At 53.8% G+C, this 27571-nt stretch overlaps 13 protein-coding genes and 1 non-coding gene across 14 annotated transcripts; 7 read left to right on the plus strand and 7 right to left on the minus strand.

Moving 5' to 3' along the window:
- Window positions 1-28: 28 nt before the first annotated feature.
- BDP81DRAFT_94206 (SNF2 family N-terminal domain-containing protein) lies at window positions 29-5462 on the minus strand. The gene is made up of 3 exons (XM_060596513.1): window positions 5114-5462; window positions 478-5056; window positions 29-426 (listed from the first exon to the last, which is right to left on the minus strand). The coding sequence occupies exons 1-3, from the start codon at window positions 5237-5239 to the stop codon at window positions 257-259; spliced, it is 4875 nt and encodes a 1624-aa protein (XP_060451143.1). The 5' UTR covers window positions 5240-5462; the 3' UTR covers window positions 29-256.
- A 572-nt stretch (window positions 5463-6034) lies between these two features.
- Window positions 6035-6555, plus strand: BDP81DRAFT_417355 (uncharacterized protein). Its single transcript, XM_060589609.1, has one exon. It carries the CDS (start codon window positions 6275-6277, stop codon window positions 6536-6538), a length of 264 nt encoding a protein of 87 aa, XP_060451144.1. The 5' UTR covers window positions 6035-6274; the 3' UTR covers window positions 6539-6555.
- A 517-nt stretch (window positions 6556-7072) lies between these two features.
- Window positions 7073-7743, plus strand: BDP81DRAFT_417356 (uncharacterized protein). Its single transcript, XM_060589610.1, has one exon. The coding sequence runs from the start codon at window positions 7146-7148 to the stop codon at window positions 7539-7541; it is 396 nt and encodes a 131-aa protein (XP_060451145.1). The 5' UTR covers window positions 7073-7145; the 3' UTR covers window positions 7542-7743.
- BDP81DRAFT_417357 (uncharacterized protein) lies at window positions 7723-8268 on the plus strand. Its single transcript, XM_060589611.1, has one exon. The coding sequence runs from the start codon at window positions 7856-7858 to the stop codon at window positions 8195-8197; it is 342 nt and encodes a 113-aa protein (XP_060451146.1). The 5' UTR covers window positions 7723-7855; the 3' UTR covers window positions 8198-8268.
- A 1622-nt stretch (window positions 8269-9890) lies between these two features.
- Window positions 9891-10182, plus strand: BDP81DRAFT_417359 (uncharacterized protein). Its single transcript, XM_060589612.1, has one exon. It carries the CDS (start codon window positions 9895-9897, stop codon window positions 10141-10143), a length of 249 nt encoding a protein of 82 aa, XP_060451147.1. The 5' UTR covers window positions 9891-9894; the 3' UTR covers window positions 10144-10182.
- A 603-nt stretch (window positions 10183-10785) lies between these two features.
- On the minus strand, window positions 10786-13570 carry BDP81DRAFT_417361 (P-loop containing nucleoside triphosphate hydrolase protein). The gene is made up of 3 exons (XM_060589613.1): window positions 12609-13570; window positions 11388-12529; window positions 10786-11334 (listed from the first exon to the last, which is right to left on the minus strand). The coding sequence occupies exons 1-3, from the start codon at window positions 13170-13172 to the stop codon at window positions 11208-11210; spliced, it is 1833 nt and encodes a 610-aa protein (XP_060451148.1). The 5' UTR covers window positions 13173-13570; the 3' UTR covers window positions 10786-11207.
- On the minus strand, window positions 13240-13570 carry BDP81DRAFT_94226 (uncharacterized protein). The gene has a single exon (XM_060596514.1). The coding sequence runs from the start codon at window positions 13505-13507 to the stop codon at window positions 13286-13288; it is 222 nt and encodes a 73-aa protein (XP_060451149.1). The 5' UTR covers window positions 13508-13570; the 3' UTR covers window positions 13240-13285.
- A 1131-nt stretch (window positions 13571-14701) lies between these two features.
- Window positions 14702-15551, minus strand: BDP81DRAFT_445768 (uncharacterized protein; the record flags this gene model as incomplete). The annotated part of the gene is made up of 2 exons (XM_060591995.1): window positions 14702-14960; window positions 15025-15551. 2 exons carry the CDS (start codon window positions 15549-15551, stop codon window positions 14702-14704), a joined length of 786 nt encoding a protein of 261 aa, XP_060451150.1.
- An 822-nt stretch (window positions 15552-16373) lies between these two features.
- On the minus strand, window positions 16374-18291 carry BDP81DRAFT_478375 (uncharacterized protein). The gene is made up of 3 exons (XM_060594851.1): window positions 17549-18291; window positions 17248-17477; window positions 16374-17186 (listed from the first exon to the last, which is right to left on the minus strand). Exons 1-3 carry the CDS (start codon window positions 17807-17809, stop codon window positions 16556-16558), a joined length of 1122 nt encoding a protein of 373 aa, XP_060451151.1. The 5' UTR covers window positions 17810-18291; the 3' UTR covers window positions 16374-16555.
- Window positions 18292-18763: 472 nt separating this feature from the next.
- BDP81DRAFT_t52 lies at window positions 18764-18856 on the minus strand. Its single transcript has one exon. It is a non-coding gene; the product is annotated as a tRNA-Ala (tRNA).
- Window positions 18857-19225: 369 nt separating this feature from the next.
- Window positions 19226-19831, minus strand: BDP81DRAFT_445770 (uncharacterized protein; the record flags this gene model as incomplete). Its single annotated transcript, XM_060591996.1, has 2 exons — window positions 19226-19705; window positions 19793-19831. 2 exons carry the CDS (start codon window positions 19829-19831, stop codon window positions 19226-19228), a joined length of 519 nt encoding a protein of 172 aa, XP_060451152.1.
- A 2074-nt stretch (window positions 19832-21905) lies between these two features.
- Window positions 21906-23619, plus strand: BDP81DRAFT_478377 (uncharacterized protein; the record flags this gene model as incomplete). Its single annotated transcript, XM_060594852.1, has 5 exons — window positions 21906-22070; window positions 22260-22471; window positions 22996-23254; window positions 23322-23438; window positions 23494-23619. The coding sequence occupies 5 exons, from the start codon at window positions 21906-21908 to the stop codon at window positions 23554-23556; spliced, it is 816 nt and encodes a 271-aa protein (XP_060451153.1). The 3' UTR covers window positions 23557-23619.
- A 469-nt stretch (window positions 23620-24088) lies between these two features.
- Window positions 24089-25306, plus strand: BDP81DRAFT_309006 (oxidoreductase; the record flags this gene model as incomplete). The annotated part of the gene is made up of 2 exons (XM_060583511.1): window positions 24089-24132; window positions 24259-25306. The coding sequence occupies 2 exons, from the start codon at window positions 24089-24091 to the stop codon at window positions 25304-25306; spliced, it is 1092 nt and encodes a 363-aa protein (XP_060451154.1).
- An 817-nt stretch (window positions 25307-26123) lies between these two features.
- Window positions 26124-26679, plus strand: BDP81DRAFT_402995 (uncharacterized protein; the record flags this gene model as incomplete). The annotated part of the gene is made up of 2 exons (XM_060588866.1): window positions 26124-26201; window positions 26269-26679. 2 exons carry the CDS (start codon window positions 26124-26126, stop codon window positions 26527-26529), a joined length of 339 nt encoding a protein of 112 aa, XP_060451155.1. The 3' UTR covers window positions 26530-26679.
- Window positions 26680-27571: the final 892 nt, after the last annotated feature.

A 27571-nucleotide genomic window follows, 5' to 3' on the forward strand; every position in this document is an offset into this window, starting at 1 on the left:
TACTGAAGCTTTTTTGTAAAGTCTAACAAACGAGTCGCGGCATCCATCCATAATAATAGCCGCGACCGTCGTCTTGATGCAAATCGCGTGTCCACTCCGACGCCAGGCATATCTCACGCGCGCCCAGCGTGTTCCCACCATAAACCATATTGCTACAATCGATACCTCCGTTTTCCGCGCATCTGTGCGCTACGAGTGACCTCTCGTTATCTATCGTCGTCTTGTATGCGAATCAGACGGCCGGTCGACGACGGGACTAGACTTGTCCGTCGGCAAGGGCGAGTCTCTGTTTTAAGGTCTTGGCCTTCTTGCCGCCGCCTCTGCGTTGCTTCTTGGCTCCCTTCGCTTCGGGCTCGGCAGCTACAGGCGTGGCGGTACCCGAGGTTCCGTTGGCTCCGTTGCGGTTGTCGTCAAAGTTACCCTCGCCTGTGAATCTGTTAGTATCTTTGTGCTCAGGATGGGTAGCGAACAACTTGCCCTCGTGGTACATCTCGTCGAGGCTGACATCCTCGTTAACCACCCGCTTGCGCTTCGTCGTCTTCTTCTTCTTTTCAGGCTTGTCGAAATCGCCGGCCTCGAGCATTTGCTTCTCACGCTGCTCAATCATCTCAGCCTGCTCGTCATCGGCAAGCCACATGGCAATATCGCGGTTGCGGTTCTCAGGAGCACGGCGGCCAGAGAAGTCAACACTGGCACCACCTCCCTGGATAACGACACGCTGCACCTCTTCCTTCTGCATGGCACGCTTCCGGATACGCTCCTCAATCGTGCCCTTAGTAATGAGGCGATACACGGTAACCTGCCGGGTCTGACCCAGTCTGTGAGCTCGATCCATGGCCTGCGAATCAATCGTAGGGTTCCAATCCGAGTCGTAGAAGATGACGGTGTCGGCAGAAGTAAGGTTGATACCGAGACCACCGGCACGGGTCGACAGAAGGAAGATGAAGATCTCGGGACGAGTCTGGAAGTCGGCGACAGTATCTCTTCTGTCCTCGAGCTTGGTCGAACCATCGAGTCGGCAGTACTTGTAGTTGCGGTACGTCAGATACTCCTCCATCAGGTCGATCATGCGAGTCATCTGGAAGTAGAGCAGCACACGATGGCCCTCGGCCTTGAGTCTAGTCAACAACTTGTCGAGAGTGGCCAGTTTGCCGCTGTCAGTAACAAAACGGCGCATTGACGGAGTCGCAATGTTGTTGAACTTCTTCTTCTCGTTGTCCGGCGCAGGCAGCAGCTTTCGCGGCGGGAACCGGTCAAAGGGCAGCTTCTCAGTAACCATTGCACGTTCTTCTTGAACCGTCGGGCCAAACAGGCTCTTGCGCATGGACCTGTTGAATAGGATGCCTTCCGTCTCCAGAGCAGTTCCACGGCTGCAGCAGCTCACCTCAATGGGTGGCGCCGAGGCGCGCGGGCGACCGGCCTGTTCCAAGCGTCCCAGGCCGCTGTCGACATACTCCTCTCGGGCCACGTTCATGAGTTTAGCCATGATGCCCTCTTGAGTGATGTCAGCCAAAGGCTGTCTGTTGTTGCGGACAGCGATTTTGAACATGGCATGAGCGGGTGTGAAGTTGGAGTCCTCGGGATCGTCGTAAGCGATCTTCATGACTGGCAAGCGATCCTTCTTCTGCGACAGCTCAACGGCGCGAGTAAAGACGTCCTGGTGGCTAGCCTGGTAGACTTCAGCCGGGCTGGTATCAGCGAAGCGCAGGAAGGAGAAGGCGTCGGATCCCTCCAGACTGTCGCGGATGTGCTCTGGGCTGAAGACGTTCATCATGTGCTGCAGAGTCTTGTTACGCCAACCAGCCTTCAAGTTGCCGCGATCGGCCTTGTACAGCCTGCCATCCTGTCTCCAGAGGAGACGAGGCAACTCGTACTCGATCAAGTTGCGAGTAGAGTAGCCAACTGCCACGTTGTTGCCCTCTCTGACGAAGGAAGCCGTCTCCGCGAAATAGCCGAACGAAAACGGAGACGTCGTGTCGGCTCTCTCAAACAAGTCGGGATGGTTGCAAACCTTTCGGAATTGCATGACGAGGTTCATGAGGGTTCCTGAGTCGTCATTGTCACCCGTTGTAGCCTTCTCGATGAGATCCATGATGCTGATCTGGTTCCGGAGGTTGCTGTAGATGGCGCGTTGTCTGTAGGTGAGGTCGCAGTAGACGTCCTCCTCGATCTTGTCTCCAAGCTCCTTCTGGACATGCTTCTTGATACGACGCAACATGAATGGCTTTAGAATCATGTGCAGACGCTTGAGCTGATCCTCGTTGAGCTTCGTGTTACTCTGTGCGTGCGACTCGATATCCTTGGAGAACCACTCGCTGAACTCATCGTGAGAATCGAAAAGTGAGGGCATGATGAAATGGAGCAAGGCCCACAGTTCCTGCATGTTGTTCTGGATGGGAGTACCAGTAAGCAAGAGACGGTTACGGCAATGGAAGTTGAGCAAGCTCTTCCATCTCGAACTCTGAGAGCTCTTGATGGCCTGCGCCTCGTCGAGAATCATGTACTGCCACTTCATCTTCTGGAAGTAGGCCACATCAGAGACGACAAGCTGGTACGACGTGATACAGACATGGAACGACGCATCCTTCTTGTAGGTGGTGTGCTTGCGGTCCCAGAACTTTCGCAGCACCTTTCGGTCACCGGCAGAGCCCCAGTACGGCAGAATCTTGAACTCGGGGACGAACTTTCGGATTTCCTGTTCCCAGTTGTGAAGGGTAGACGCAGGCGCGACGACAAGGAACGGACCCCAGATATCGTATTTCTCCGCGAGGTAGGCCATGACGGAGATAGACTGAACCGTCTTTCCGAGACCCATCTCGTCGGCGAGAATGCCGTTGATACCTTGCTCATACAGGTTGGCGAGCCAGTTGAGACCCTTGAGCTGGTACTCCTTGAGCTGCGCGTTGATGAGCTTGGGCTGCTCGATGGCGACATCGCTCATGCCGGCAGGGTTCTGGAAGTTCATCTCGCCCTCGTCGTCCATATCGGGACCCTCGGGCTCGTTGAAAGCTCTCGCCTTTCTCTGCGCCTCGGCGATGGCGTTCTGAGCATTGGCCACAGCTGCTGCGCGGAGATTTTCCTCGTCTTCCTCCTCAAAGGTGAGGTTTTCAAAGTCGGTAACCTTGGCACCCAAAGGTCCTGTCGGTTCGGCGATGTCGAGATGCTTGTTATGCGCAGATTCGCCCTTGTTCTCAGCGGCAATCTCGGGGTTATCGGTACTGCGTTCGACCTCGTCCGTCTTGATCTTCTTGCCGATGAAATGGGAGTACAGCTCAGTCTGCGAGATGAGGAAGTTGAGCTTTCTCTTCTGGCGGGCAGCTTCGCGCTCGGCTTCTTCCTTGCGAGCGTTCTCAATCTCCTGCTTCTCAGCAGCCTTTCTGAGATCGCGCTCCTCGCGCTCGTTGCGCTTCCAGAAGCCCATCATGTCACGCATGACACGCTTGGCACGGGCCTGCTGATCCTTGGTGCCCTTGTTCGTCCGCAGCTGCCACCTCTTGGCCTCCTTGGACGCGAGAATGGCTGTCTTCTTAAGGTTGGACGCCTTGGTCTGGTACGACTCGGCCGCCATCTTGTAGGTCTTGGAGACATCTTTGCGGGCGAGGTCGCGCCAAATTTGGTCGTAAATCTGGAGGAAGCCCTTGGTCTCGAACTTGGCGTCCTTGTTAGGAGGCTCCTCGGGCTTCTCTTCCTTCTTTTCCTTCTTCTCCTTCTTGCTCTTGCGCTCCTTCTTCTCCTTGACAGGCTCGACAATGGTGTCTTCGTCAATGTCGACGTCGCCGTCGCCTTCGACCTCGACGTCGGGCTCGTCCTGGTCCACATCCTTGTCCTTGTTCTTCTCTTTATCCTTATCCTTGGCCTTCTTGTTGAACTTGATGCGGATCTTGCCCTCTTCCTTGATCGGGAGCTCCTCGCCGGCGTCGATGGCGGCCTGCGCAGCCTCTGCAGCGTCCTTCTCGGCCTGCTTCTGCTCCTTCGACTTCTTTGGTCGAGGACCGCTGCGACCCTTGCCCTTGGGCTTCGTGCCGGGCTCCATGTCGGATGCTTGGAAGGTGGCCATGGTGCCTCCGTCGAGATTGAGTTCGACAAGGTTGCGAGCGGGGCCCTTGATACCCTTTTGGAGAATCAGCTTCGTTTGCAGAGCCTTTTTGTTAGCACGCTCGGCATCCCGCAGGTGCTTCGCCTTTTCGGTCTCGTCTTCGGCCAATCGTGCGCGCTCCAGGGCCAGCTTCTGCTGCTCCATGGTGACAGCCATGGACTTTTCACGACGACGTTTGCGCTGCATGTCCTTCTTGCGTTCCTTCTCGGCAAAGAGCTCACGTTCTCTGACCTCATTCATGGCCTCCTCGTAGTAGATGTCATCGTAACGGCGTTTGCCGAGGTGGGCGTGAGTGCCGAGCCGGCGGCCCATCTCTCTTGAAAACTCGTCGCGTCGCTCGACGTTGCGATTGCTGTCCTTATCTTGCAAGAGGCGACGTCGCTTGTTGCCGCTTTCTTGGTACTCGGCACGATCCGCAGAAAATTCAGAGTCGGTAAGGTCGTCGGCATCGGCATCGAGCTTAGCAAGTAAATCCGTAACCTTCTTTTCCTTATCAGCAGGGAGGGTTTTTTGCTTCGGCTGGCCATTGGCCTGACGCTTGGAGGGGATGCGAGGCGTCGGTGTCTCGAGTTTGGACGAAGCACGGCGGCTGCTCTTAGGAGTGGATTCGGCATCTCTGATATCGGAAGCTCTCGACTTTGGCTTTCTAGGTACTCGCTCCTTTCTCTCCTTACGGGCCAGGGGAGTGCTGGATCTCTCCTTGGCAGGCTCCGGTCGGAGCTCGATCTCGGCTTCGCGCTCGCTGCGCTCGGTCTTGACGGGAGGGTCGACGGAGCGGGGCTTCTCACGGTCGGGCTTGGGCTCGACAGTCTTCTCTTTCTCCTTCTCCTTCTCCTTTTCCCTTTCCTTCTCCTTTTCCTTTTCCTCGACGGGTGGCGGTGATTTTGACTTTGGTTTCGAGACGGGCTCGGCACTCGAGAGAATGTTGGAGAACGACATGGGGTCGGCGCGGCTGGGAGTCTGTGGCGGAAAGTTAGTTCCCACTCTATCAGGGTAATCAATTGCAGTGATACTGACACTCGCAGGAGCTTTCAAGGGAGAAGGCTCGGCCTTGCCCAGAGGAGGCAGAGACGCGGCGGCGCCACCATTGGAAGATGCATGCATGCTGGGCGAGGCAGCATGCCGCAGACTGGGAGACGTCATATGCGGCGTTGCCCTGATGGATGGGCTGATGGAACGGGCAGGTGGTTGATGAGAGTGGGAGTGGGAGTGCGAATGTGAATGGGATCGCGGACTTCTCGGGGGGAAGTTGGCTGCTGAGGGCGACGTGTATCCTGCGCTGCCGTTCTTATAATACGCGTGCGAGTCTCGAGATGCCGGCTCGGGTTGGGAGTAGTTGCCGTAGGGGTCACGTGCGGTCTGTTTGATGATGAAAGAAGGAAAAAATTAGTCAAGGCGAAGGAATGGTGGTGGCCACGATGAAATTAAAATTTGGGTTGAGGTTTGGGTTGGTTGGGATTTTTCTCTGTCCCTCGGGTAAAGTTGGAGATGGGCGAGAGAGAAAGTGGCTGCCGGTGCTGGGTGCAGGTGCAGATGCTGGTGGTGCTGCCTCTGCCGCGTATTGGGGGTGTGGAAAGGGAAGAAAAGCGTCAAGGTGGAAAGGAAGATAGAAAAGGAAAAGGAAAAGGAAAAAAAGAAAGGGATGGGAATTGATGGATCGAGATAGATAGACGGGTGTACTGTGTATGGATACGGAACGTGAATGAGGTAGCGCCACGACACGGGCGAGGCGACGGACTACAAGAGAGACGGGGAAGGGAAAGGAAAGGGAAGAGAGAGACGAGAGGAAAAAAAAAAAGGTGCCAAAGTTGCAAGGGAAAAAACTGGGGGACGCCGGTGTCATTGAAGCCGTGAACAATAGGGGATCCAAGCATTCCGCGGTGTTTCTTATCCAGCGGCACTGCTGCTGTTTCTGTTGCTCTCCTCCCAATCTCTCTGTTTCTCCCCCATATCGCCGTCCTCTTCCTCGTCTGAGCTCTGTGCAGCGTGTGTATCCTTACGCCTGCTCCGCTGCGTCCTCTCCTCTCCTCTCCTCTCCACACCATCGTCTCCGAAAATCCGGATGGGGGATGGGAGCAAAGGGTACAAAGACGGGCGTAAGCACAACCTCCAACACCACACCAGCACCAGCACCAGTGTGGCCACTAAAAAGATCTAGAGCACAGACAGCAATCGAGCATGGCCAAACAGGTCTCCTTGATTGCTCCTGTTGCTGTCTCTGGTGCTGCTGCTGCTGCTAGGTACTGCTGTTTGGCTACGGTACACGAGGAAGAGGACCAGGGGGAGCTTGGAATGATGACATGGAGGAGCTTCTTGGGAGGTGACGATGGGGAAGAACATTACAGAACCGGGACAAGAAGCAGTAGCAAACACAAGAATACACCAAGCAGCATTGCATCGTATATACACCAATGCAATGCCACCATGGCAGTTGAATCATAAATGACAAAATTACGGAATTATTTCTTACCTTGGGCGAGCCATTGGCCGCATTATTGTTCCACCCTGCGTCAGACACCCTCCTTTCTCTTGTAGTGTCAGTCAACGGGTCGTAATAGCTGCTCGTAGCAGGCTTCTCGCGCGTCTGATGGGACTCGGGTGGCGGGTAGTATCCGCTCGGGGGGTGCAACGGCGACAACGGCGGAGCTTGATGATGTCCAGTTCCCGAGCTGCTGCTGGCACCGCCGAGCGCGGGCAGCGAGGGCGCAAGCGGACCGCCGGATGCCGATAAAGAGGAGTAAGTATTCGGATGCGACAAGCCCGACTGATGGGATCGCGGTGAGTGATGAGGGAGCGCATGGGACGTTGACGACGCTGCTTTGGGCGACGAGTAGGACGAGTGTGGAGGATGATGATACTCGGACTGGGTAGGCGATCGCAAGCTGAAGCCCGAATGGCGCGTGCTGCCGGGCGTCGGATTCATGATGTCGCGATGGCGGCGGCGGTCGCGATCACGGTCGTCGTCGCGGTCGTCGTCGCGGTCGTCGTGACGGGAGGGCGCCTGCAGGACCGTCGAGCGGAAGTCTTTAGGGTGGTCCATCGTGGCGGGATGCGGCGATGGCGTCGTTGTCGCAGGACCCTGCTCGGCTTGTACGTGGATGGCGCTCGTAGCAAGACGATGCAGTGGGGGGAGGGGGTTAGGTTAGAAGGAGGGAAGAAAGGAGAGGGAAGGGGAAGGGAAGGGGAAGGGGAAGAGGGGATTGATGACTACAGCGAGGATCGCGGACCCATGTGCAGAGCAGAATGGGTGGTGGACAATCGAGGGGAGGTGATTGGGTTACGCGTTGGGGGTTTCGCCAGGAGTGAAGCAAGTGAGGCGGATCGCGAAAAAAGGACGTGGAGTCGGAAGTTGGCGTCGTGGGGAGGTGCAGGGGGGTGTGAATCAAGAATTGGTGGTACCGTGGTATGGGGTTCGGTGGGAAATGGTGATGGCGGTGGACGGTGATGCTATTCGCGGTGTTGGCGGCAATGTTGAAATGAGCGGGTCGACCGAGGAACCGAAGAATCGGTGGGAGGAGTGGGTGGCGATGATGGATTTGTGTGTCGGATCGAGAGTTCTGGTGGTATGGAGTGCGAAAGTCGGAGCTAAAGTCGGGGGGAACGTGGATGAGGATGGGGTGGAGGATGACCTGTCCCTCTGACACGAGAAGAGAGCGAGAGGGAAACGAGAAACGAGAGGTGGTCAGGCCAGCAGAACGGGTGGTGGTGGTTGTGGTGGTGGCCCAGGTTCGGCTTCGCAGACTGCGATGCGATGGATGGATGGATGGATGGGCGCGCAGGCAAAGCAGGGTTGAGTCTGCGCGGGTGGAGTATTGGAGATGCTTGAGCCTTGTGTCTTGGGGAGGATGTCCACAGTCCGTGTTACTTTTGCGGCATTGGCTCTGGCTGCTGTCTTGGGCCCTTGGCTGGGCGGTATCGCCGGGTGTGTCTTGGAATGAAGCTAGCTGGGCTGGATTTGGAGCTGGAACTGTACGTGGGTGTGTTATGTGTACGTATGTGAGAAGAGGCCGTCGTGATGATGGTGGGAACGATGCCTTCGGAAGCCGTTGTGGGGAACGTATCGTGCTAGTGGTGATGATTGACGATGGTAAATTGAGGTGAGGAATATCGCATGAGTGGTGTATTCGTCAACGTTAAGGTGGGAAGAGGGGAGGCAAGGAATTATGAGTGCGTCTTGCGAATCGGGGTGTGGGCGGGCTGATTTTGATGCACGAGAGAGAGAGAGAGAGAGAGAGAGAGAGAGAGAGAGAGAGAGAGAGAGCAACCTGGAAGAGAATGGATGAGTGTGCGATCGAGACTGGAGAGAAGGGGTGAATAACTTGAGCCAAGGTTGGGTGATGGATTGGATGGGGGTGGGTGAGGGCGATGCCGATGCAGACGAGTGGAAGACCCCGTCCCCGTCCGTCCCTTCCAGTTCCAGTTCCAGTTCCAGACTTTCTGGGCTTGTCTCCAGTCGTCCGCCGTCGTGATCCAACCGAAGATCGTCAGTGTGATGTGCTGCGATGCGATGCGTTGCATATGTGTACTCGATGCCGTCCCTCGACACTATGAAATGAAATGGAAATAATCATCTATGAACAACGTACATTATCTGCGTTATGAATACTAAACTGGGAAAGAGCAATTGCAATGAGATGGAAACCAAAGGAATCAAGCAAGTACGTCCCAGGTGGTACATCGTGTGCCTGCCTCCTGCCTATGCGTCCTCACCCAGATCCCAGGGAAGGCGCGACCTGTCAACTCCTTCTCCCGTGAGGATCCCCGATTTCATCAATTTTGGGTAGGTTCGTCACTCCCGTCAAACTCGTGAGTCGCGAAGGACAGGTGCACCTGCACCCACACGCCAAAGGGGTGCAGGCGCGGTCCAGGTACCTCACCACCGGGCTGCTCACTCGGGCTTAGCGCAGATGCTCCCGCCAATCCCGGGCCACGTCTGAGCCTCTTGGGTTGCTTCGTGCCTTCCTTGCCCCCGGCCGCCCAGTCCCCCACTTCAGTCCAGACGGTTATGTTCCTTTATGTCCCTCCAGCCTTTTTTACACCGTGAAGTACAACACAACACATCATCTACCAGTGAGGCAATTCAGCCGCCTTCCCCGTCCCACGCTTCGGCTGCTCTGGGCCACCACCCACTGACCCAAGGGCCAACGCCCGTCGTTCCCTTCGTTTTCAGACGCCAAAAGAGGCCGTAAAAAACGGCCCGCGAGAATGCAAGAGAAGCAATGTAAAGAAGCACATTTACTATGTAATCCACGCGAGGAAACCGCCTCTGATAAATTTCTTGAGATGTCAGAACAATTAGACACCCTTTTTGCTTGCCTCTTGGCACATCTCCCGAAGGATAGTCCTCCCACACAAACCCCCCCTTGGGAATGGCCTCAATCCGCCCACATGATCCAAATTCACCACCACCTCGGCAATCAGGGTCCGAAAAAAATAAACCAGCTTCATGCAGCTGAGAGAACAGATGGTTGACCCTCAAAATGCATCCTGTGCAAATATCTGAAGCAAAAATATCTCCGGTGCCTCATCACGCCCACACAGGTAAGATAAGGTAGTCCAGATGAGTGCAGGATGATCTGGACAGAACGATTTGGTGCGCACCGGCGATAATCGCAGCTTACCTCATGATGGATCACGGAGTGGGTTTCTACGACTTGCCAAAATCCCGCCCTCCGAAACCTGCTGCAGCGTCAGCCCCCAATCGAAAACAAATTGATCTCTGCCCGCCCACTTCCCCAACGACAACGGCCTTGGAATCAGGGTCAAACCATCATCCCCCCTTCCTCCCCCTTTTCTCCATGGTTTTCTCTCTCTTGGCTTCCCTTCTCATCGTCCACGATCTTATATGCTGCCTCATGTATTACCTCTACAACTGTCTCTACCAAATCCCAGGAAAGAGACAATTTCCAGCGACGTCAGACGCACTTGAGTTAGCCTCTGTGCCTGGCAGTACCAAAAATAAGGGCAACATGGTAAAGGTAATTAGGGGACCTGGGATGGGGGCATCCCATTCATCACTCATCATCCATCCTGGTAGAAATTGTTAGTGCATCCAAATGTTCCCGTCTCTCCGCTGGACGAAAGGCCGAAACCACCTCAATGATTACTCTTCCTAATCATTAACCTTCTCTCAAGACCCTCCACTGACTAAAAGCCATCTATCACGTTCTTGAAACCAAAGTCACAAAAGGTGCCAATATCATCACGAACCAGAAACCCATCTCCCGCCCAACAACGCCCGCCCCGTCTTCGCTTACCTCATCCATCCCGCCATTCCCCAGATACCTGATTGGCTCCACTGTTCTGTGACTCTGGAAATACAGCCGTTCCACCCGGTGCCGGGTCAGAGCTCTCCTCCATTCCAGATCACGTGCATCTTCGGCCTCATCTTGCTCTCCAACTCCCATGCTGTGATTCGCGAGCTACTCTTGGGTGGCGGAATACCATCCAATGTCCATTGCTCCAACTCTTTCTCCCTTCTGCCTAATCACAGGCAAGTTGGAAGTCATGGCTATGTTATCTCGGGAAATTGGACAATGTCAATATTCCTCATTCATCCGTCGTTAATAGTCTACCAACCCATCTGCATCTAGGTATGACTACAAACTCAGTCTCGCTCCCACAGCCTTGCACTCAGCCTGGCATGTGTAATCCATCACATTCACTTGACAATGACATATGCACTGTTATTGCTCAAAACAATGGCTCATGGCCTCTATTGTCCTCGTCATCTACACAAAGACGATGGAAAACAAGAAAAAAAAAAAGTTCGCAGCTGCAGATATCTGTCTATCCCATGCCGTGCCAGCAGCCGCCCTGATGGATGCTGACAATGTCTTCCCTCGATGCCGTCCCATGCCCGCTTCGATCTCTTTTCCCACCGTTTCCGCCGTCTGGAGGGAGGGAAAGGGGGGTATAGGTTGTCCGTTTCCCTTGTTTCCGCAGCAGCCCCATCCGGCCTGGTCGTGACGGTCATGGCGGCACTTTTTTTTCATAAAAGTCATGAACAAACACTTTTTTGTTCTATTTTTCCTCCCGGGGAGAGAAAGAAACCATACGCTGAAGAGGGAGATGCATCCGAAACCAATAATGTCTCGCCACCGAAACTACTTTAAACAGCGCCGGCAGAAACCATCTTCTTGCGCAGGTAGTTCTTGTACGCTCCGATGGAGTCGCCCCAGGGCTTGATGGTCCGGTCCTCGCACACGAGAATCTGCTTGGCAATCTTGTCAAGAAGTCTATGTAATAATTAGTATCGAGTCTATAAGTCCGCGAGTGGAGGAAATCTTACCTGAAGTCGTGGGAGACGACAATTACACCACCAGAGAAAGCGTTGATGGCCTCGGCCAGAGAGTCGATGGTGGGAATATCCAAACCGTTGGTAGGCTCGTCAAGCAACAGCATGTTGGGGGACTCGATGGCGAGCAGGGCGAAGACGATACGGGACTTCTGTCCATCGGACAGGGTGCCGATCAGGGAGGTCTGGGACTCGCCAGTAAGTCCGTAGCGGCCGAGCTGCTGGCGCCAGTACTGGTAGTCCTGAGACTTCTCTGAGTACTTCTCACGGACGAAGTCCAGAGCGGACTTGGTCAGGTCGAGCTGCTCAGCGCTGTGCTGGGAGTACAGACCAAGCTTCAAGTGAGTGTGGCGGGTGACGGAACCGGCGGTGGGGGAGAGCTTGCCGGTCATCAGGCGCAGCAGGGTAGACTTGCCAACACCGTTGGGTCCGACAAGGGCGGTACGGGAGTCCATATCGAAACCGAGATCGATGTTGCGGTACAGGTCGTCCTTGGGGTCGCCAGAGTAGGAGAAGGTAACGTCGTCGAAAGACAGGACGGGAGGGGGAAGCTTCTCAACGTCGGCGAAACGGAAAGTGAAGACCTTGTCGGGGATGACGGGCTGAATGAAGCCATCGGCCTCCATCTTGTCGAGAATCTTCTGACGAGACTTTGCCTGTCTGACCAAGTTGGCGTAGGTACCAGCGCTAGCAATGAACTTCTTGATGTGCACAATTTCGTCCTGCTGCTTCTGGTAGGCCTTCATCTGGTTCGTCTCCTGCTCGGTACGGGTCCGGTGGTAGATGTCGTAGTTACCTCCGTAGTAGAGGAGCTGCTTGCCGCGCATGTCGACCATGGTGTTGCAGACACCGTTGAGGAAATCCATGGAGTGGGAAACGAGGACCAAGGTACGATCCCACTTCTTGAGGTACTCCTCGAGCCACACGCAGGCCTCGAGATCCAAATGGGCAGTGGGGTCGTCGAGCAACAGCAGCGAGGGCTTGACGAACAGAGCCTTGGCAAGGGCGACACGCATTCTCCAGCCACCAGACATGTCCTTTGTCTTCTTGTGGATGGTGACCTTGTTGAAACCCAGACCCGTCAGGATGAGGGAGGCGCGGGTAGAGAAGGTAGAGGGGTCCATCTTCTCCATGTGCTACCAGGCTGTTAGAGCATGTTTGGTTTTCAAGTCTAGATTTCCAGGTCTAGGCAAGGAGAGGCAAGGGGGAACATACCTCGTACAGGTCCATAAGGACAGGGGACTCGGGACCCTCGTCCTCGAGAATCTTCTCGGCCATCCTGTCGAGACGATCCATTTCACGCTCGGCCTCGGTAACAACCCACTCAAGGGCACCGAGCTCGGTGGGGGGAGCACCCTCGTTCAGAAGGTAGATATCGATGTGCTCAGGGATGGGGAACTCGCGGGCGGCGATGGCCTTGAGAAGGGTGGACTTTCCGCAACCGTTCTCTCCCAACAGACCGTATCGGCGTCCGTAGGACAACTCGAGGGTGGTATCGTTGAAGAGGACGCGACCGTGGAAGACGAGGGAGGCACTGGTGATCTTTACGTCTCTGCTGGCCTGGGTAGAGGACAGGACACCAGTGGTGACACGGTCAGAAATGCCGTGCTTGTCCATCTGGTCGGCGAGGCGCTTGATCTCTTCTGCGTCATTTCCGGTGGCGGGCTCATCGCCGTTCACCGATGAGGCAGTCGTGCTGACATTCTTAGAGCCCTTCTTCTTATCCTTGCCCTCGGCGGCCTTCTTGGCGAGTCTCTTCTCCTTGGATGAGGAAACCATGATGACGGTGGTTTGTGGTTGATGGCGGGGTTGATTTTTTTTCCCTAAGCGATGGCGGGGAACCTGTGGTCGCCCAAAAAGAATACGGAGAAAAAAAAGGAGGGGAAAAAAGGCTATGAAAAAGGCCTTTCTTGTTTCCTAGTGATGCGTCGACGACAGGAAAAGTGACACGCAGGTAGCAAGTCGGCGATGAAGTCGACTGGTAGAGAGAGGAAGAGTTGGGAGGATGAGGCGTGTAGGAGAAAAGAAAAAAATTCAAAGGTTGACGTCCGGCGGCAGGGTGACCACACGCACAAGAGACAAAGAGCGGCGGTGCGAAACACACCCACCATCATCCACCACCCACCACCATCCCTCGCAGCACAGGCTGGAGAAAGGATGATTTTAGGTGGGGAGGGGCAATTGGACACACACAGAGACACAGCGCTGAGAGCGGGCAGCCCGCCTGCGGCCAGGTTCACAGAGTTGGTAGTGGGGCAGCGACCTCAAAAAGTTGGAAAAGCTGATAGGCGATAGGGTAGCGAGGCGATAAGGCACCAACAAATGCAATGCCGCAAAATGCATCTCCCATGCAACCGTGCTCCTTCCATTTGGCCTTTGCTCTTGCCTAGAAAGTGTGGAAATGTGATGCAAGCACGAGTAAGCGGTACGTACCCCGACCGCCTTCTCCGTTCTGAGTGTCTTCCTGACTCTTGAGGTAAGAGGGAGGACCTTTTCTTCTTTCCATTCTGGCTGCGAGCATCCACGTCAAGTGCCGGGTATTTTTACCACTTAATCATGCAGGATGCTACATTGAATCCCTAGTGCCTTACCTAAGGTAAGGTAAGAGAGTGTCTTGGTCATTCCATTGCAATCCGAGGCCACCTATCACGAGGTTTCTCTTGGGAATATCTTGCACAGTTGAAGCCCCCAAGGCTTGGGCACCCAACCCCTCCAACCTCTTTCTTATCTAATCGTTACTCCCTGCGACTTGGAAAGCTCAACTGTCCCGCCCAGGACCCTCAAAGACCCTCAAAAAAGACCCTCCTCAAGGCTCAGAGACCCGGCCTGACGCCACTGTGCAGCAACACGGAGCCGCGGGGCTTGACGTCACACGTCACGTGCTAATCCGCCTGACCTGATTGGCGGGAAGACGAGAGGCTGAGGATATTGCAGGAGAAAGCCTTGCATTTGGCATTGTGGAATGACGGTGATTGATGTTTTAATGTTTTTATTCCATTATTTTTTATATACTGCTAAATGACTGCCATACGTACTCCATATCTCCCTGGGTATCAGTCCAGCTATTTGTTAAAATCAAACGACGCTTGTTTCTGCGGTCATCCCGCGGGGGATCCAATATTCCGTCTATCAGCCCCCCTATGCTATGCCTAAGGTAGCGTGAGGTAGTGTAAATGATGCGTCTGTCTAGCATCTATGCTTGATGACTTCGAGGGATGCCCAAGTCCTTTATTCCGACCTGGGGGCCTCGTTCTGTTTCAGCGAGCCAACAAACTGGCTCGTATGTGTAAGGTATAGACGGGTCCTCTTCAGAACCTCGCCTGTCGACTGCTATAGTCGCGAGCAACCGTCACCGTGCCATCCGCCCCGGGCACGAAGCGAACGTAGTGGTTCGCAAAATAGGATAGAAGCAACTTCCGCGGCGAGAAGAGTTCCCACGGTGTCGATGGCGGCACGGGTACCATCTCACATAGCTCGCCCCTCGGGACGAAGACGACATCTGAGTAGTGCCGTCGCTCATTGTCTACCTCGACAATGGCAAAGATAAAGAGTGAGAAGTGGATCATACTGCAAGCCTGTTATCAGCTTCCATCTTCAATTCGAGCAGGGGGAAGAAATAGGGGAAACGTACGTCAGAATAAACATAAAGAAAATCACCGCCGCCATGGTATTCGTTTGCCGCGGATCAACATCAGCACCAAACCCACCACCATTCTGATACAACAGCCAATTCGAAATCACAATCGCCATAAACGCCGCCGTCGGCGTCCAGATCAGCAAATGCGCAGCCACATGCCCGCCAGGTTTTCCCCAACTGAACTTTGTACTCCGCGGCAACTTCGTCGGGTCATTCTTCGTCCATCTGAACCCTCGATCGCGCACCAGCATCGCCCCTATATCACCCGCACTCCATAGCCACGCCATAGCCGCCGTAGGACACCCGAAAGCCCAGTTGCCAATGTAGTACCCATCATCTACCTTTTGCCCGGCCAGGGCTGCGAGGATGATGACGGCGTCGAGCATGGAGGCGAGGCGGAGGAGGAGGGTGGTGCGGTACATTGAGCGGTTGTAGGGCATCGCGGTGAGGAAGTCGCCGTGGCGCTGGCCTGTGTCGGGCGGGAGGGTCGTGATGTCTGGGTGGAGCGGCGTGTTGTCCATTTTGATAGAGTGTCGTCGGAAGGGTAGGTCTGCATCGCTGGTGATCGTCGAGGTCCTTCCCCTTGGCCCTTGGCGAGGGGAGGGGGGGTTGTTTCTTTCTTTTCGTGCTTTCGGAGGCCGCGGGATGGGCAATTTCGGGGGGGTCGCGTGGTTATGATGGGATTGCCATTGAGGTCGCGGGTGATGCTGGAGGGCGCAGTTGTGGGAGATGTATCGTACAGAATCGCAGATTGAGAATTGATTCTCGAATGCCGCTCTACTTGTTGACGGATTGCCTCGAGGGCTTGGATTACGCGGCGAGGTCGGCAGTGAGGAGGACGAGCGGCGGCGGCACGTCAGGTCGCATGCGTTTTAGACCGGGGATGGAAATCGAACGGCGGATGACAAGCAACTCGGGGGCCGATGGGACAAGGAGCCAAAAGTTCGAACCCTGGGAGTTCGGGAAAAGATCAGAGGGCACCAACAGGGGGGGTACTAGCTACAGAGGCTACGGGGGACCTCATTCCCCAAAGTCCATCCATCCTTGGTACCGTAGCCAGTGAGATCTCTGTATTGTGGGCTCCAAGTGGGCCATTGGTTCGTGTCGCAGGGCCCGGGTTGGGGCCTGTCGCGGCGCGACGAGCCCCTGACAGCTAGTGCTGCGTGCGCCCTGCTTTGCGCTGAAGAGCTGGGACTTTTGATCGACGCCGTCTTGAATTGAGATGCCCGGGAATTTGGGATTTGAGTGAAATAGAATTTCATCTCCTGGACTGTGTTTATTCTCGGGATTTCAATATGCCTCATTGGCGATGAGTTGGCTTTCAGAATGTGAGTTGAGGATGATGTCAAGTGAAAAGATTGAATTAAAAGAATATCATGAGATGCCCGATCGTAAATGAGACTGTTCTACTCAGTCATAATGTCCCCAAACGCCGTCCCTTCCAATCGCGAAAATGCTACATAGATAATGAGTGAGGTCTACACTCTTGTGAGTATCCTCAAGTAAGGTATACAAAGACAGAAGCTTAGATAGATCTCGTCCTACCTGCACTCTCACCCCTCGAAGACTCCCCCATCACCGGCATCTGCGTCATGTTCACCCGATACTTGCCCTCCCTCGCGCTCGCATCAGCCGGCGTCATACCAGTCACGCTCGTAGCAAACTTGAAATCCACATCCCCCGGCAAGATAAGCTGAGGCTGCGCATCGCCCCGTCTCATCCTCTCCAGCTCCTCCACAGAAGGCTCGTAATCAGCCGGCGGCGGACGCATGTTCGGCCGGAGGTGGCGGTCCCGACTATCGCCCATGGGGAACGTACGCGCGGGTAGACCACCCGGTAAGGGTTTCCGCTTGATGGACAACGCCGACGAAGGGGACTGGTCGCCGGGCCGGTCTGGTAATGGCGGCGGCATCTCTTCTTGGAGTTGTTGAAAGTGGTGTCGTAGGGAGTTGCTGAGCGGGCTCTGCGTTGAGCGGAGGGAGGTTTGGGCGCGTGCGGATTGTTGGGATTTCCACGTCGGTAGTTTTGGAAAGGGTTTGGCGACGACGTAGACTGTTTGCCCTGTTTCTGGTATGTACATCACGCGCGGTCTGCGCCGGCGGATTTCACGGCTGCGTTCTATACAGGCGCGGATGAAGAGTGCCATGTGGATGGTTCTAGGGGATATATTTTCAGTATTGGTGAGAGATTCAGAAGGGAAAGTAACGAAGGACTCACGCGCTGAGGAGCATGAAAATACACGCCACGAGGGCGAGGTTCAGCGGGCTGTTTCCTATCTGGTCGTCTTCTTGGATACCTAGTTGGAACGCCAGCCAGCCTCCGCCAATGTAGCCGAGGATGGAGATGATGAGTTCCAGGCCAATGTGAGCTTTTGGCGTGATGCCGCGTCCGTGGCGGGCGCAGATGGTGAGGAACTCTCCCAGATCCCACATGAATGACGGCAAAGCCTAAATAGTTCGTCTCATGATGAGCTACAGTTTCTTGCATGAGATGAAAGAAACGGTGAAAGAAAACTTACTCCCGGCAGACACAGCCAAGGCCAGACTCCATCGCCATCCCACGGCGGATGCCCGTACCACGCCATGATGATGATGAGGATGATGGCGCACAGCAGCGTCCCAATGAGACGGCTCACGATCTTGCAGACTTCCCATCTCCGGTCGCCCTGGTTCATCCACCGCACGTTGGCCGGGTCGATGGAGGCCGTCGGCGATGCAGGCTTGATGCCGTCCGCATCCGAGGCGAGGGACTCGAGCTGGTACGACTCGGGCGCACTCATCTTGCGTCTACCGTAGGACGAGCATGGGTGAGATGTGTGTCCGCGGCGCCTATCCTCCACCCTTTACGTCGTTGCCGCTTGCTGGTGTCGTTCAATGAATGAGGTGTAAATCCGCGAGTTGACGTTCCCACTTCTCCGTGTCTCGGTTCCCTTGCACTTCCGGCGCATCGGCAGCTGAACCCCCGCTGAATAATTGTAGGCAAGAAGCGCTGAAGCAGAAGAAGATCAAGCTTCTTTGCGGCAAGGTTTGACGTTCTTGTCCTGACTCGTCCCGTAACAAGGGGGGAGGCGTCAACGGCTGCGCCTCTGGTGGCACGTTCTCGGGTGACAATGCCGAGTTGGATTTCTCCTGGAAGCCAAGGATGGAAAAGACGCTGGACCGTGAACGAAGGTAAGTGTGTAAAGATCTGATGTTGGAATAAGACTCGGATCAGCCCTTGTCACATCTTTCTTCCATTGTTTCAATGGAAAATTCCATCGTCTCCAGCGGTACGAAATTCCCCGGGAACGGCGCGGCATCTTGCAGTTAATTAGCACCGCCAGATTTAGGCAACCGTATTCTGGACGGCTCCACTCGCTTTTCGGGGGCCGACCGAATCCGTTCCAAACTCACTGACAACTAACTGTCAGCCGTTGCCGGACTCAATAAAGTTTAATACGCCGTGTTTGATAATATTGATTGACATGAAGATGAACGGTTCTTGAGGATTCCCAGATACATGATGAAGAAAAAGTACCTCACTCGACGACCTGTGTGCGTGCGTGTACAAGTCAAAGTCACTCACTCAAACATCTCACTCCCATGGCACTCCCAGTTCAGTCATGTAGTGTAGAGAAGCATCATCCATCACCACCGTCCATCAATCGACCCAAAAAAAAAGAATTATGCATTTCGAAACTGACCGACTCTGTGAAGCGAAAACACTAGTCAAATTGTACAAAATACAAAAGAATTGGACACTGTGGGAATTGAACCCACGACCTTTCACAAAGGAGCGTTCCTGTTGGAAGTGCGAAGCGAAAATCATACCCCTAGACCAAGCGCCCGATGTTGATGACAAAAGAAGGTCAGGAAGCCGTCTAGGTATCTCGCGCGTGCCGCGAAAAAAGAGGCCAGCGACCAGAGGCTCGCTGAAAGGCTCGAAAAAGCTGATGAGAACGACAAGAAATAAAGCGAAAAGCGATATATCTGTCATGGCAATCGAACTTGGGCTAGTGGGGAGTGTTGCGTGATCGTACAACAGAATAGGCGCCGGAAGTCGCAAGATATCGCCAACAATCCGGGGTTCTGATCACGACATGTATCCATGCTCGAGTCAAATTTACTTTCATGTTCTATCATCACCCATACTCAGGTATTCTAAAACCAAAACATTCATACAGATATCATTAACCATACGCTGTACCAAACGCATCCTACGCCTGAACATCGCTCTTCAACTTCTCATACACAGTCTCTCCCCCAACCTCAGTCTGCCGGGGTCCAGCATCCCGCCCAGCCTTGGTCTGGCTCTGCAGCAGCCCCTGCTCCGCCACACGGCTAGGGTCATTTTCGCTACCAACTTCGGCGTTAAAAGCAGCCTGCACTCCGTCCTTGGTGTTCGCCGTGTCGAAGCCCTCTGCGATATTCTTCCCGTGAGGTCCGTTGGGGTCGCGGACGTATTGGTTGTTCACATATGTCGGCGCTACGGCGGCCTGATTGGGGATCGATGCGGCGCTAGACCCTGGAGCACCGCCGGTGCCGGTTCGGTAAGAAGCGGTAGTGCCGGGGGTGTCGACGCCGCGGTTGGAGGCGAATTCGCCGCCTTGGCTGGCGGACTCGGCTGCGAGGGAACCGGCGGGGACGGCACCGGTTGCTTCGGATCGGGTAGGACGGACGTCGGCGCTGGGCTCGACCTTTGGTCACTGTTAGCGTCTGAACTTTCGGGAAAGGCTATCGAAAATAAGGTAGGCTTGCGTGACTCCAGGGATGTCAAAACATACCTTGGCGCCAGCACTTGGAGCCTTGTACTGAGCAGACATTTTGATAGGTTGCTTTTGGTGATGGTTTGTTCGAAGAATCGGATGGATAAAGTTTCGCTGAAGTATAAGTCGTCTTTCTCAATGTCTTGATGTAGCTGTAAGAGTTGATTGTCTTTCCATTCTTCATCTAGGTTCCAAAGCTGCCATTTAAACATCTTCAGGGCGCATGACATCATGTTGAGCTCTTCTCACATCAATCCAAGCCGGAGATAAACCTCCTGTCACAGACGCAGCACCCACAGTGGGATGACTTCAGTTCCCCACAACATCGCCCGCAAAACTGTGCCATAACGTGGGTTGGCCACCAAATTACATCATGTTGTCGCCTTATTCTCCTCCCGATTGCGCACATCCTCGATTAAAATGAATGAGTGATGGAGAGTATCAATGTCTAAAATTACCCGCGAAAGTCTCATCGGGGATGAAGACGATCGATGCTGGCCGCTGGTCTGACGAGGTGTGGAGACTGGTGAACGTCTCGGCGTGAGAATGACAACTGTAGTCACGATGACGAGCACTGCCCTTTGCGCCGCTTTGAATTTCCAAACTTCTTACAAACTGTGTGTTCCAGATTAAATAGTTATCCTTTACTTTCCAAACTTCACGGTATTTGGTGGTTCGTTCGAGGATCCACCAAGGCTGCTTCAGAAATCTGAGCAGAACGTTTGACTAATACAAATTTGAGAGATGCAAGGTCTTCGACCGCAGCCTCGAGTTGCCTCATATTTACCAGGTTTCCAGGTTCATTCAGGGTTCTTCTTCTTCCAAGTCTCCTATCTTAGCCAATCTTCTCAAGATCTCAGGCTCTGTGAACACGATGCTCGGTCATATCACTCCTCATTAGAAGCCCGAAGAACGGCTTTTCATCACTAATAATTAGCCACTTGCCCTTCATCAGACAGAAGAAATCAAAGGAGTTATGCGTAACTTTGCATATTTAATGAGACACCTTCGCAGGATCAAGAGTGCTCATATCTGGCGGTGTCGGATTGGAAGTCCAATTCGACCGCGAGTAAGGGCAGAGCATGGGCCACCTCGAGGGAGTACAATTAGACCTCGACTACCCACCCAACCTCCGGTTGGAATCTCCCTTCTACTCCTTACGCAGAATCAATCAATACAGAGATATTGATACTTCGTCACCCCAGGACCCTACGGTTCGAACCAAATTCCCTGTGAAAGGAATACCAACAGGCGGACCTTTTCTTGGCATTTGGCAACGCTCAACGTGAACATGGTTCCTCCACCGAATTTGACAAGACAAATCGGAGAGTGAAAGGCGGAAGAACAAAAAGCGGCAAGGCTGATGTACATTCCGTTTGGCCGTAACCATGATGTAACCGTGATGCTGGATCTTGGATCATATAGCATTATCCATCCATTTCCAAATATTCTGCTTCCACACATAGTGGCCCGGTCCAGAGAAAGAGGCCTTCCTGAATTCTCATCGTCGATACAAAGCCATGGTAAGATATCAGGCTAGAGTGCATCATTGAGGCTGTATCATGATTCTCACTGATATTTTAGCGACAAACGCTGCAGGAGAGCGGGGTGACGCACCGAATTGGGGCGGCTGGCGGCTAACAGCAACCCTATGTGGAAGGGAACAATCTCGAACCAACAGAACCATCTCAATAAGGCAGGCCCTCCGTGAGTGCCTTTGTCGCAGGCTGCCGGTCATGGGGCAAGGCCGCAGGCCGCAAGGGGCCGTGTTTCGTATTGTTTTTCCAGAAGCCAACAGACTTGTCATTTTCCTGCAGGCAGCCTTCTTATCACGGCATGGATCTGCAACACAGCCAGCTCTTGACTGCATGTGTTTCAATTACCTTAGAGGTTGTAAAGGAGGAAGGGGCTTTTACTGCCGCATGCGATGGAGGTCATAAACAGTCCGGTTCCTCTTCGAAATGCTTCCGTCTCACAAGTTGCAAATCGTGGATTCAAGCAGTAGCTGCTTGTGAATTGACTCACCCTAGTCAACTGCTGAAAAATAAGCTCAGGGACAGTTCCAGCCCCGACTTCTTCTCATCATCAAAGCACACATCATCAACGTGGTTAACTGGGAAATTTCGATTCCATGGGTGAGCTAGACATAGGTGCTCTCAACCACTTCGTGTCACGCGATGGAATCAACCACAGCGATATCAACACCAGTATCCACGGATGGGTGGCCGCAGGCAGAGACAGGGGAAGTGTCGACATCCTCTGGTCAAGCTTGTTGACAATCATCCTCTGCGTCGTGGTACCACGGTGTCTTTGACAAGATTAACCTTGCAATGATTGGACTTTTGGGACCGGATTTCTTTTTCGGACTCGCTGTTGGTCAGCTTTCCAGTGCTCGTCGAAGTGTCAAGGTATGAGGGGCTTCCTATTCCATGGAATCCGAGCTGCGACTGACGAGATCTTCAATGGTTTGCAACAGTTTCAGAAGGATAGTCACTTGTGTGGCGGTCAAAAATGGACGTACAAACAGGCTTTCCTCGTTGACATGGGTGGGATGTTCCTTAAGAGCCCGGACTTTCCTGAAGGATTTCCTATCGACGCGGAACAGCTGCATTATCTGGTCAAGCACGGCTTTGTCGACTTTCCTGATATGGACTCCATGGATATCGCGGAACGTAATACGGTCGACACTCTCTCAAGGTACATGTAGTTCTCAAGCCACAATTACAATCACAACGTTGAATGGAGTCTGTTGCTGACATTCGCCAGGCTCATCACTCTCTGGCAAGCTCTTTGGTTCTTCATCACGGAGATGGACCGCGTCAGGAACGGATTGCCCATCACCGCTTTAGAACTGACGGCACTATCACATTCGCCATGGTGGCGACATTTGTTTGCTGGTACCCAAAGCCGGCGATTTCCTATCCCCGGTACATCGAAACCAAAGTCCAGGGCGAGGGGCAGGTGACTCTGGAACAAATTCGAACATACGCCATATCTCACGTGAGTGCCCTTGGTTTGCCCCTATTTCAATTGGAATGTCCGCTGACTGGGGTCTCATAGACCCATCCGCAGCTTTCAACAGCATGGCACCGTACACCACTCGACGACATCACCCCGCGCATCTTTCGCATAGACGCCTACTGGAGCTTTTACAAAAGACTGGGCGACATGATGCATCTTCACCCTTATGGAAGGCCCATCAAACAGGAACTCTGAGACAGATTTCCCTCTGACCTGTGGCGCCCTATGGAATTGATGTACTACCCCCTGGGAGGCGTGTTCATCGTTGACTTCAGCGTAACCTTCATGATCGGATGGAATTTCCAGTTCCCAACACCGACGGAGCAGCTCATTTGGAGGCTGGCTGCGTCGTACCACATGTTTTTCTGTTTGTACGGGGCCTTTCACTACCTTTACGAAGACCAGAAATGGCATCGCGCGCAGAAACGCCTGTATGGAGCTCTTCAGTCAACAGGCCAGGTTGTGGAAGCGGATTCTGAGGCTCAAAACCAGTCGCAGGAAGCCAAAACCTTGCCGACCAGGACAGGAGGGAGTTGTCCATCGGCTCATGGCATTGGTTCGGTCCCAGGTAAACAACTCGGCGGCAAAGGACCCAACCATGTCGGTGCCTTTGTTTGTGATTATCCCGAATGTCCTCTGGGCTGTATGTGTCGTGCCGGATGTACTTTTATGTCGAAGACTTTGTCTCACTCCGGGAGCAACCGAAGGGGATCTACTTGACCGGTAACCGGTTCCTCCATTTCATCGGGGAAACGTGGTAGTGCGGCTACAAGCAACGAAGGTAAAATAAGAACATGAAAACCAAGAATAGAATGATCTCGTCTCACCGAGGCTATGCTGAGTCAAGTGACTACCTATGTAAAGATGACCACAACAGCAAGCTCTGCCTCGGTGAAGATGAGTAGCTCACCGAAAGTCCAAGGTGACCTATTCGGGCAACTTTAACAGTCCTTCAGGGCCGGTAAACCCGGTGTGTCAAAGTGGGTGTTAGCGTCGCCGTCCGTGACCTGACAGACGCACCGAAAATGGGGCAATTTTCTCCGTCGTCCATTGAGAAAAGCGCCGAGTCCTTCCTTGGTGACGCAATGGGGTAATCTTGGCCCGTCACTCCACCAAAGCTCCAGTCTCCTCCACGATTGCCCCCTCGTGCCCCTCATCGCCTTTCATGCTAAAGTAATCCAGCTCGACGATAGCTTTATAAAGCTGTCAAGCTCACGACATTTTGTTTGAGTTTGTCTTGCGAAGAAAGCTCCTCAGATTCATCATACCGTGTAAAAAGAAACAAGAGACAAGATGGCAGCAGGCAAGACATTCAACGTTGGAATCATTGGATATGGGTAAGTGAAACCGTCTCTCAGTCCCATGTCGTCCTTACTACAAGTGCCCCCTTGCATGCTTTCGGAATAGACTCACTCTCGGCGCGACTCAATGAAGATGCCCACGTGCTGACCGACCATCCACAGACTATCCGCCAAGGTCTTCCACATCCCTTTCATCAACCTCACACCTCAGTTCAAGCTGCACAGCATCGTCCAGCGCAAGCCCACAGCCTCCTCCTCAGCACCAAATGATTACCCAGAGCTGAAGCATCACACCTCCCTGGAGCCCATGCTCCAGGACCCCGATGTCGACATCGTCAACATTCTCACACCGCCCAACACTCACTTCAGCTTCTCCAAGCAGGCCCTACAGGCTGGCAAGCACGTCCTGGTCGAGAAGCCATTCGTGCCCACCATCGAGGAGGCTGAGGAGCTCATTCAGATCGCCAGGGAGAATGAGCGTCTCATCTGCGTCTACCAGAACCGTCGCTGGGACAGCGACTTCCTCACAGTCAAGAAGATGATCGCCGATGGCGTCTTTGGCCGTGTCTACGAATTCGACACCCACTTTGATCGCTTCCGCGCCGACCGCCCCACGTCATGGAAGGGCGAGCTGACCATGGACGAGGGAGGCGGCGCCCTCTTCGACCTGGGATCTCATCTCATCGATCAGGCCTACAACCTCTTCGGCATGCCAGAGACAGTCTACGGCAAGCTTGTCAGCCAGCGCGACGGCAAGTTCGACCCCGAGGACCCGGACAGTGTGCACGCGCAGCTTTGCTACCCAGACGGCCTCATCGTCAGCGTACGCATCGGTGTCATGAGCGTCGAGACGAGCCAGCCGCGGTTCTGGGTGCGCGGTACCAAGGCCAGCTACCACAAGACATGCCTCGACCCGCAGGAGGACCAGCTCAAGGCTGGCGCCAAGCCCACCGATCCTGGTTTCGGTGTCGAGGACCCCATGAACGGTGGTAGATTGCTGCTGGTCAAGGAGGGCGGCAACGTTGAGGAGCGGATGAAGCCGACGCACAAGCCGGAGACGTACCTCAAGCTCTTCGAGGGTTTCGCCAAGGCTGTTGAGACTGGAAGGGAGGAGTACGTTCCTGTGCCGGCGAGAGAGGCGCGGGATGTCCTGCGTATCATCCACGCTGTTAAGGAGAGCGCAAAGTCGGGACGCGAGGTTCGGTTTTAAGACACTTCATGAAGTTTGAGATGTCTATACCGTGTGGTCCGCGGTTAGCCGTCGATGGTCTCGGGCACCCGGCGTGATGAAGCGGTCGTGGCGTAGCGTGCCGAGCCGATAGGAGAAAATTAGAGCCCGTTGACGCAATACTAGCAAAAAAGCTAGTAAGTCACGTACACGTTGTCTGTTTTGGAAGGGAGGGGGCTCTAGGTACTTACATGTAGCGAGTCTGTCGTATTATAGCGGTTGCGTCTCATCGTAATTGAAAACGTATTTCATGTCAGCTCGTTCCGGTATGCAAAGTTGCCGTTCATGGAGCTGTGGTCTCAGAGACACCGGAGGGGAAAGTCTTGGACGTGCCCGCAACGGGGGACGAACACCGCCGATCTCCCGCAACTCGCGAAGCCAAGACCCGACGACAGCCAAAGACGATGGCGGCTGTTGGCAGAAAGACAACTCTGTCCACTCGCGGGGGAGGATTAATCTGGGAAGAGGGAGAAGTTGCGGAGGAACCTGGCTGAGCTCGCACTTTAACCGGGCTGGGGATGTCTCAAGGCAGGATCTTGGCACACGATCATGGCGGCCCCTAGATTCCTTCCCCGTCGTGATGATATACGGTGAGCAGTCGGAAGGTGTGATTAAAACCCCGCATGACGGAAGGAAATGTCTCGAGGTTATATCCAGTTGAGGAGGTGCGATGGAGTATAAGAAGGTAGTCACGGTGACCAGTAGTTACATCTGCCCTGACATCTCACCAGCAAACTTACACTTACACCATCATAACACCTCTACTTCACCTCACGATACCTAACACCTAGTTTTCACGATGCGCTTTAGCCTGTTCACCCTCTTCTACTACGTCGCCAGTGTCCTAGCTGGACGATACATCGTCTTCTTGGCTCCTGTAAGCCTCTTTCTCTGAACCGAGCACCGTCAGATGTTGTCTTCATACTGACCAATACTGGAAACAGGCAACCGATATTGACCAGTTCGTCGACAAGCTCCGTCTACGCGACAGCGATCTCAAGGTCATCACCAAGTGGAACAACCCTGCGCCTGGTCTTTATGGTGTCGTTGTCGACACAAACGTGTGGAATGTCTGGTCCCTGCGCAAGTTCCGCGACGTCAGACTTGTCGAGGAGGATCGGATTATCACGCTTCCCCCTATGCCGACTGCGGGCTTGCCGGCGGAGCCCGAAGACAGCCCCTCCCCTCTGCCTGGCTGGAGTTGAGAGGATTGCCTTGCGTAAAAAGCATTCTACATTCGCGTAGTAAGGAGATGCGAAATCGTGGCCTGATGGCTTTAGTAACGCCTGGATCCTGTTCTGGAGGCAATGGCTGAAGGTTGCGTATAGGGGGCACTCTCAGTGGTCAGCTTGGCGAACTCTTTGTCTTGTTGTAGTCAATGCTTGAATTGTGAACCAATGACAAATTTAACTTTGTGATATTTCTCCCCGGCGGAGATAGTGAAGCTGAATTGAGTTTTTCCATGGTCTCGTCTCTCGCGAGGAGTAACGGAAATAGTATTCCGTCCAAGTATGTGCAACAAGGAATGAATGTGTGCAAGTAATTGCAACCTCGCCGATTTGATTCCACGGCCAATGGATGAAGTTATTTTGTAGGTCATTTGGATTGCAGACCCTGCTGTATAACTTTTACTTTCATTCAATCTCAGCAAATAAGCTGCTGTCATGTGCATACCACATTTTGGGTCTAAATGGGTATCTCATAACGGAACTGAAGGCCGAAGTAGGTCCACGTCATCACGACTGGAAAGCGAAGTCAATAATATGGACTCCCTAAACTCATACATCCACTGGCTTTCGACTGTTGTGGAAATTCCCGCCTAAGTCCACTGTCCGTCAGCATATATCCAGTGGAGGAAAAGAAGCACACGACACAATAATGCCGGAAATGAGTTTGCTTTTTTTTTTTTTTTTTTTTTTGTATTTAACGCCGTGGCGGCAAGGGCGCAGCCGCCCTTGCGGCCGACCTCCCGAGGGGTATGTGGCGTGTTGTTGTTGTTGTTCTATTTAACGCCATGGCGGCAAGGGCGCAGCCGCCCTTGCGGCAGACCTCCCGGAGAGTATGTGGCGTGGAGGGCCGCAGGCTTAAGCTATGAACTCTATAGTATACGCCTCTTTCTATCGTCCTCTAAGTCTCGCCCATAGGCTACTATATGTTCTATCCGTCCTTAGTTCCCGCTAGTTCCTTAGTTCCGTTATTACTATCTACCCCTCTAAGAGGGTAGTGTTACGGCCAGCTAGTTGTAGG

This window comes from Colletotrichum phormii (genome assembly GCF_030913505.1).
Source record: "Colletotrichum phormii strain CBS 102054 chromosome Unknown BDP81scaffold_2, whole genome shotgun sequence".
In the NCBI taxonomy this organism is placed as follows: domain Eukaryota; kingdom Fungi; phylum Ascomycota; class Sordariomycetes; order Glomerellales; family Glomerellaceae; genus Colletotrichum; species Colletotrichum phormii.

Bases quoted from the DNA above. Each gene is read 5' to 3' on its own strand.
- BDP81DRAFT_94206 (XM_060596513.1), bottom strand. From the start codon at position 5,239: ATGACGTCTCCCAGTCTGCGGCATGCTGCCTCGCCCAGCATGCATGCA. The intron at 5,057-5,113 runs GTCAGTATCACT...TTTCCGCCACAG, and splicing joins CCTTGAAAGCTCCTGCGAGT to ACTCCCAGCCGCGCCGACCC. The intron at 427-477 runs GCAAGTTGTTCG...ACAGATTCACAG, and splicing joins CGACGAGATGTACCACGAGG to GCGAGGGTAACTTTGACGAC.
- BDP81DRAFT_417355 (XM_060589609.1), top strand. From the start codon at position 6,275: ATGGCCAAACAGGTCTCCTTGATTGCTCCTGTTGCTGTCTCTGGTGCT.
- BDP81DRAFT_417356 (XM_060589610.1), top strand. From the start codon at position 7,146: ATGCGGCGATGGCGTCGTTGTCGCAGGACCCTGCTCGGCTTGTACGTG.
- BDP81DRAFT_417357 (XM_060589611.1), top strand. From the start codon at position 7,856: ATGGATGGATGGGCGCGCAGGCAAAGCAGGGTTGAGTCTGCGCGGGTG.
- BDP81DRAFT_417359 (XM_060589612.1), top strand. From the start codon at position 9,895: ATGGTTTTCTCTCTCTTGGCTTCCCTTCTCATCGTCCACGATCTTATA.
- BDP81DRAFT_417361 (XM_060589613.1), bottom strand. From the start codon at position 13,172: ATGGTTTCCTCATCCAAGGAGAAGAGACTCGCCAAGAAGGCCGCCGAG. The intron at 12,530-12,608 runs GTATGTTCCCCC...ACAGCCTGGTAG, and splicing joins TCCTTATGGACCTGTACGAG to CACATGGAGAAGATGGACCC. The intron at 11,335-11,387 runs GTAAGATTTCCT...ATTATTACATAG, and splicing joins GTCGTCTCCCACGACTTCAG to ACTTCTTGACAAGATTGCCA.
- BDP81DRAFT_94226 (XM_060596514.1), bottom strand. From the start codon at position 13,507: ATGATGGTGGGTGTGTTTCGCACCGCCGCTCTTTGTCTCTTGTGCGTG.
- BDP81DRAFT_478375 (XM_060594851.1), bottom strand. From the start codon at position 17,809: ATGAGTGCGCCCGAGTCGTACCAGCTCGAGTCCCTCGCCTCGGATGCG. The intron at 17,478-17,548 runs GTAAGTTTTCTT...CGAACTATTTAG, and splicing joins CTTGGCTGTGTCTGCCGGGA to GCTTTGCCGTCATTCATGTG. The intron at 17,187-17,247 runs GTGAGTCCTTCG...TATATCCCCTAG, and splicing joins ATTTTCATGCTCCTCAGCGC to AACCATCCACATGGCACTCT.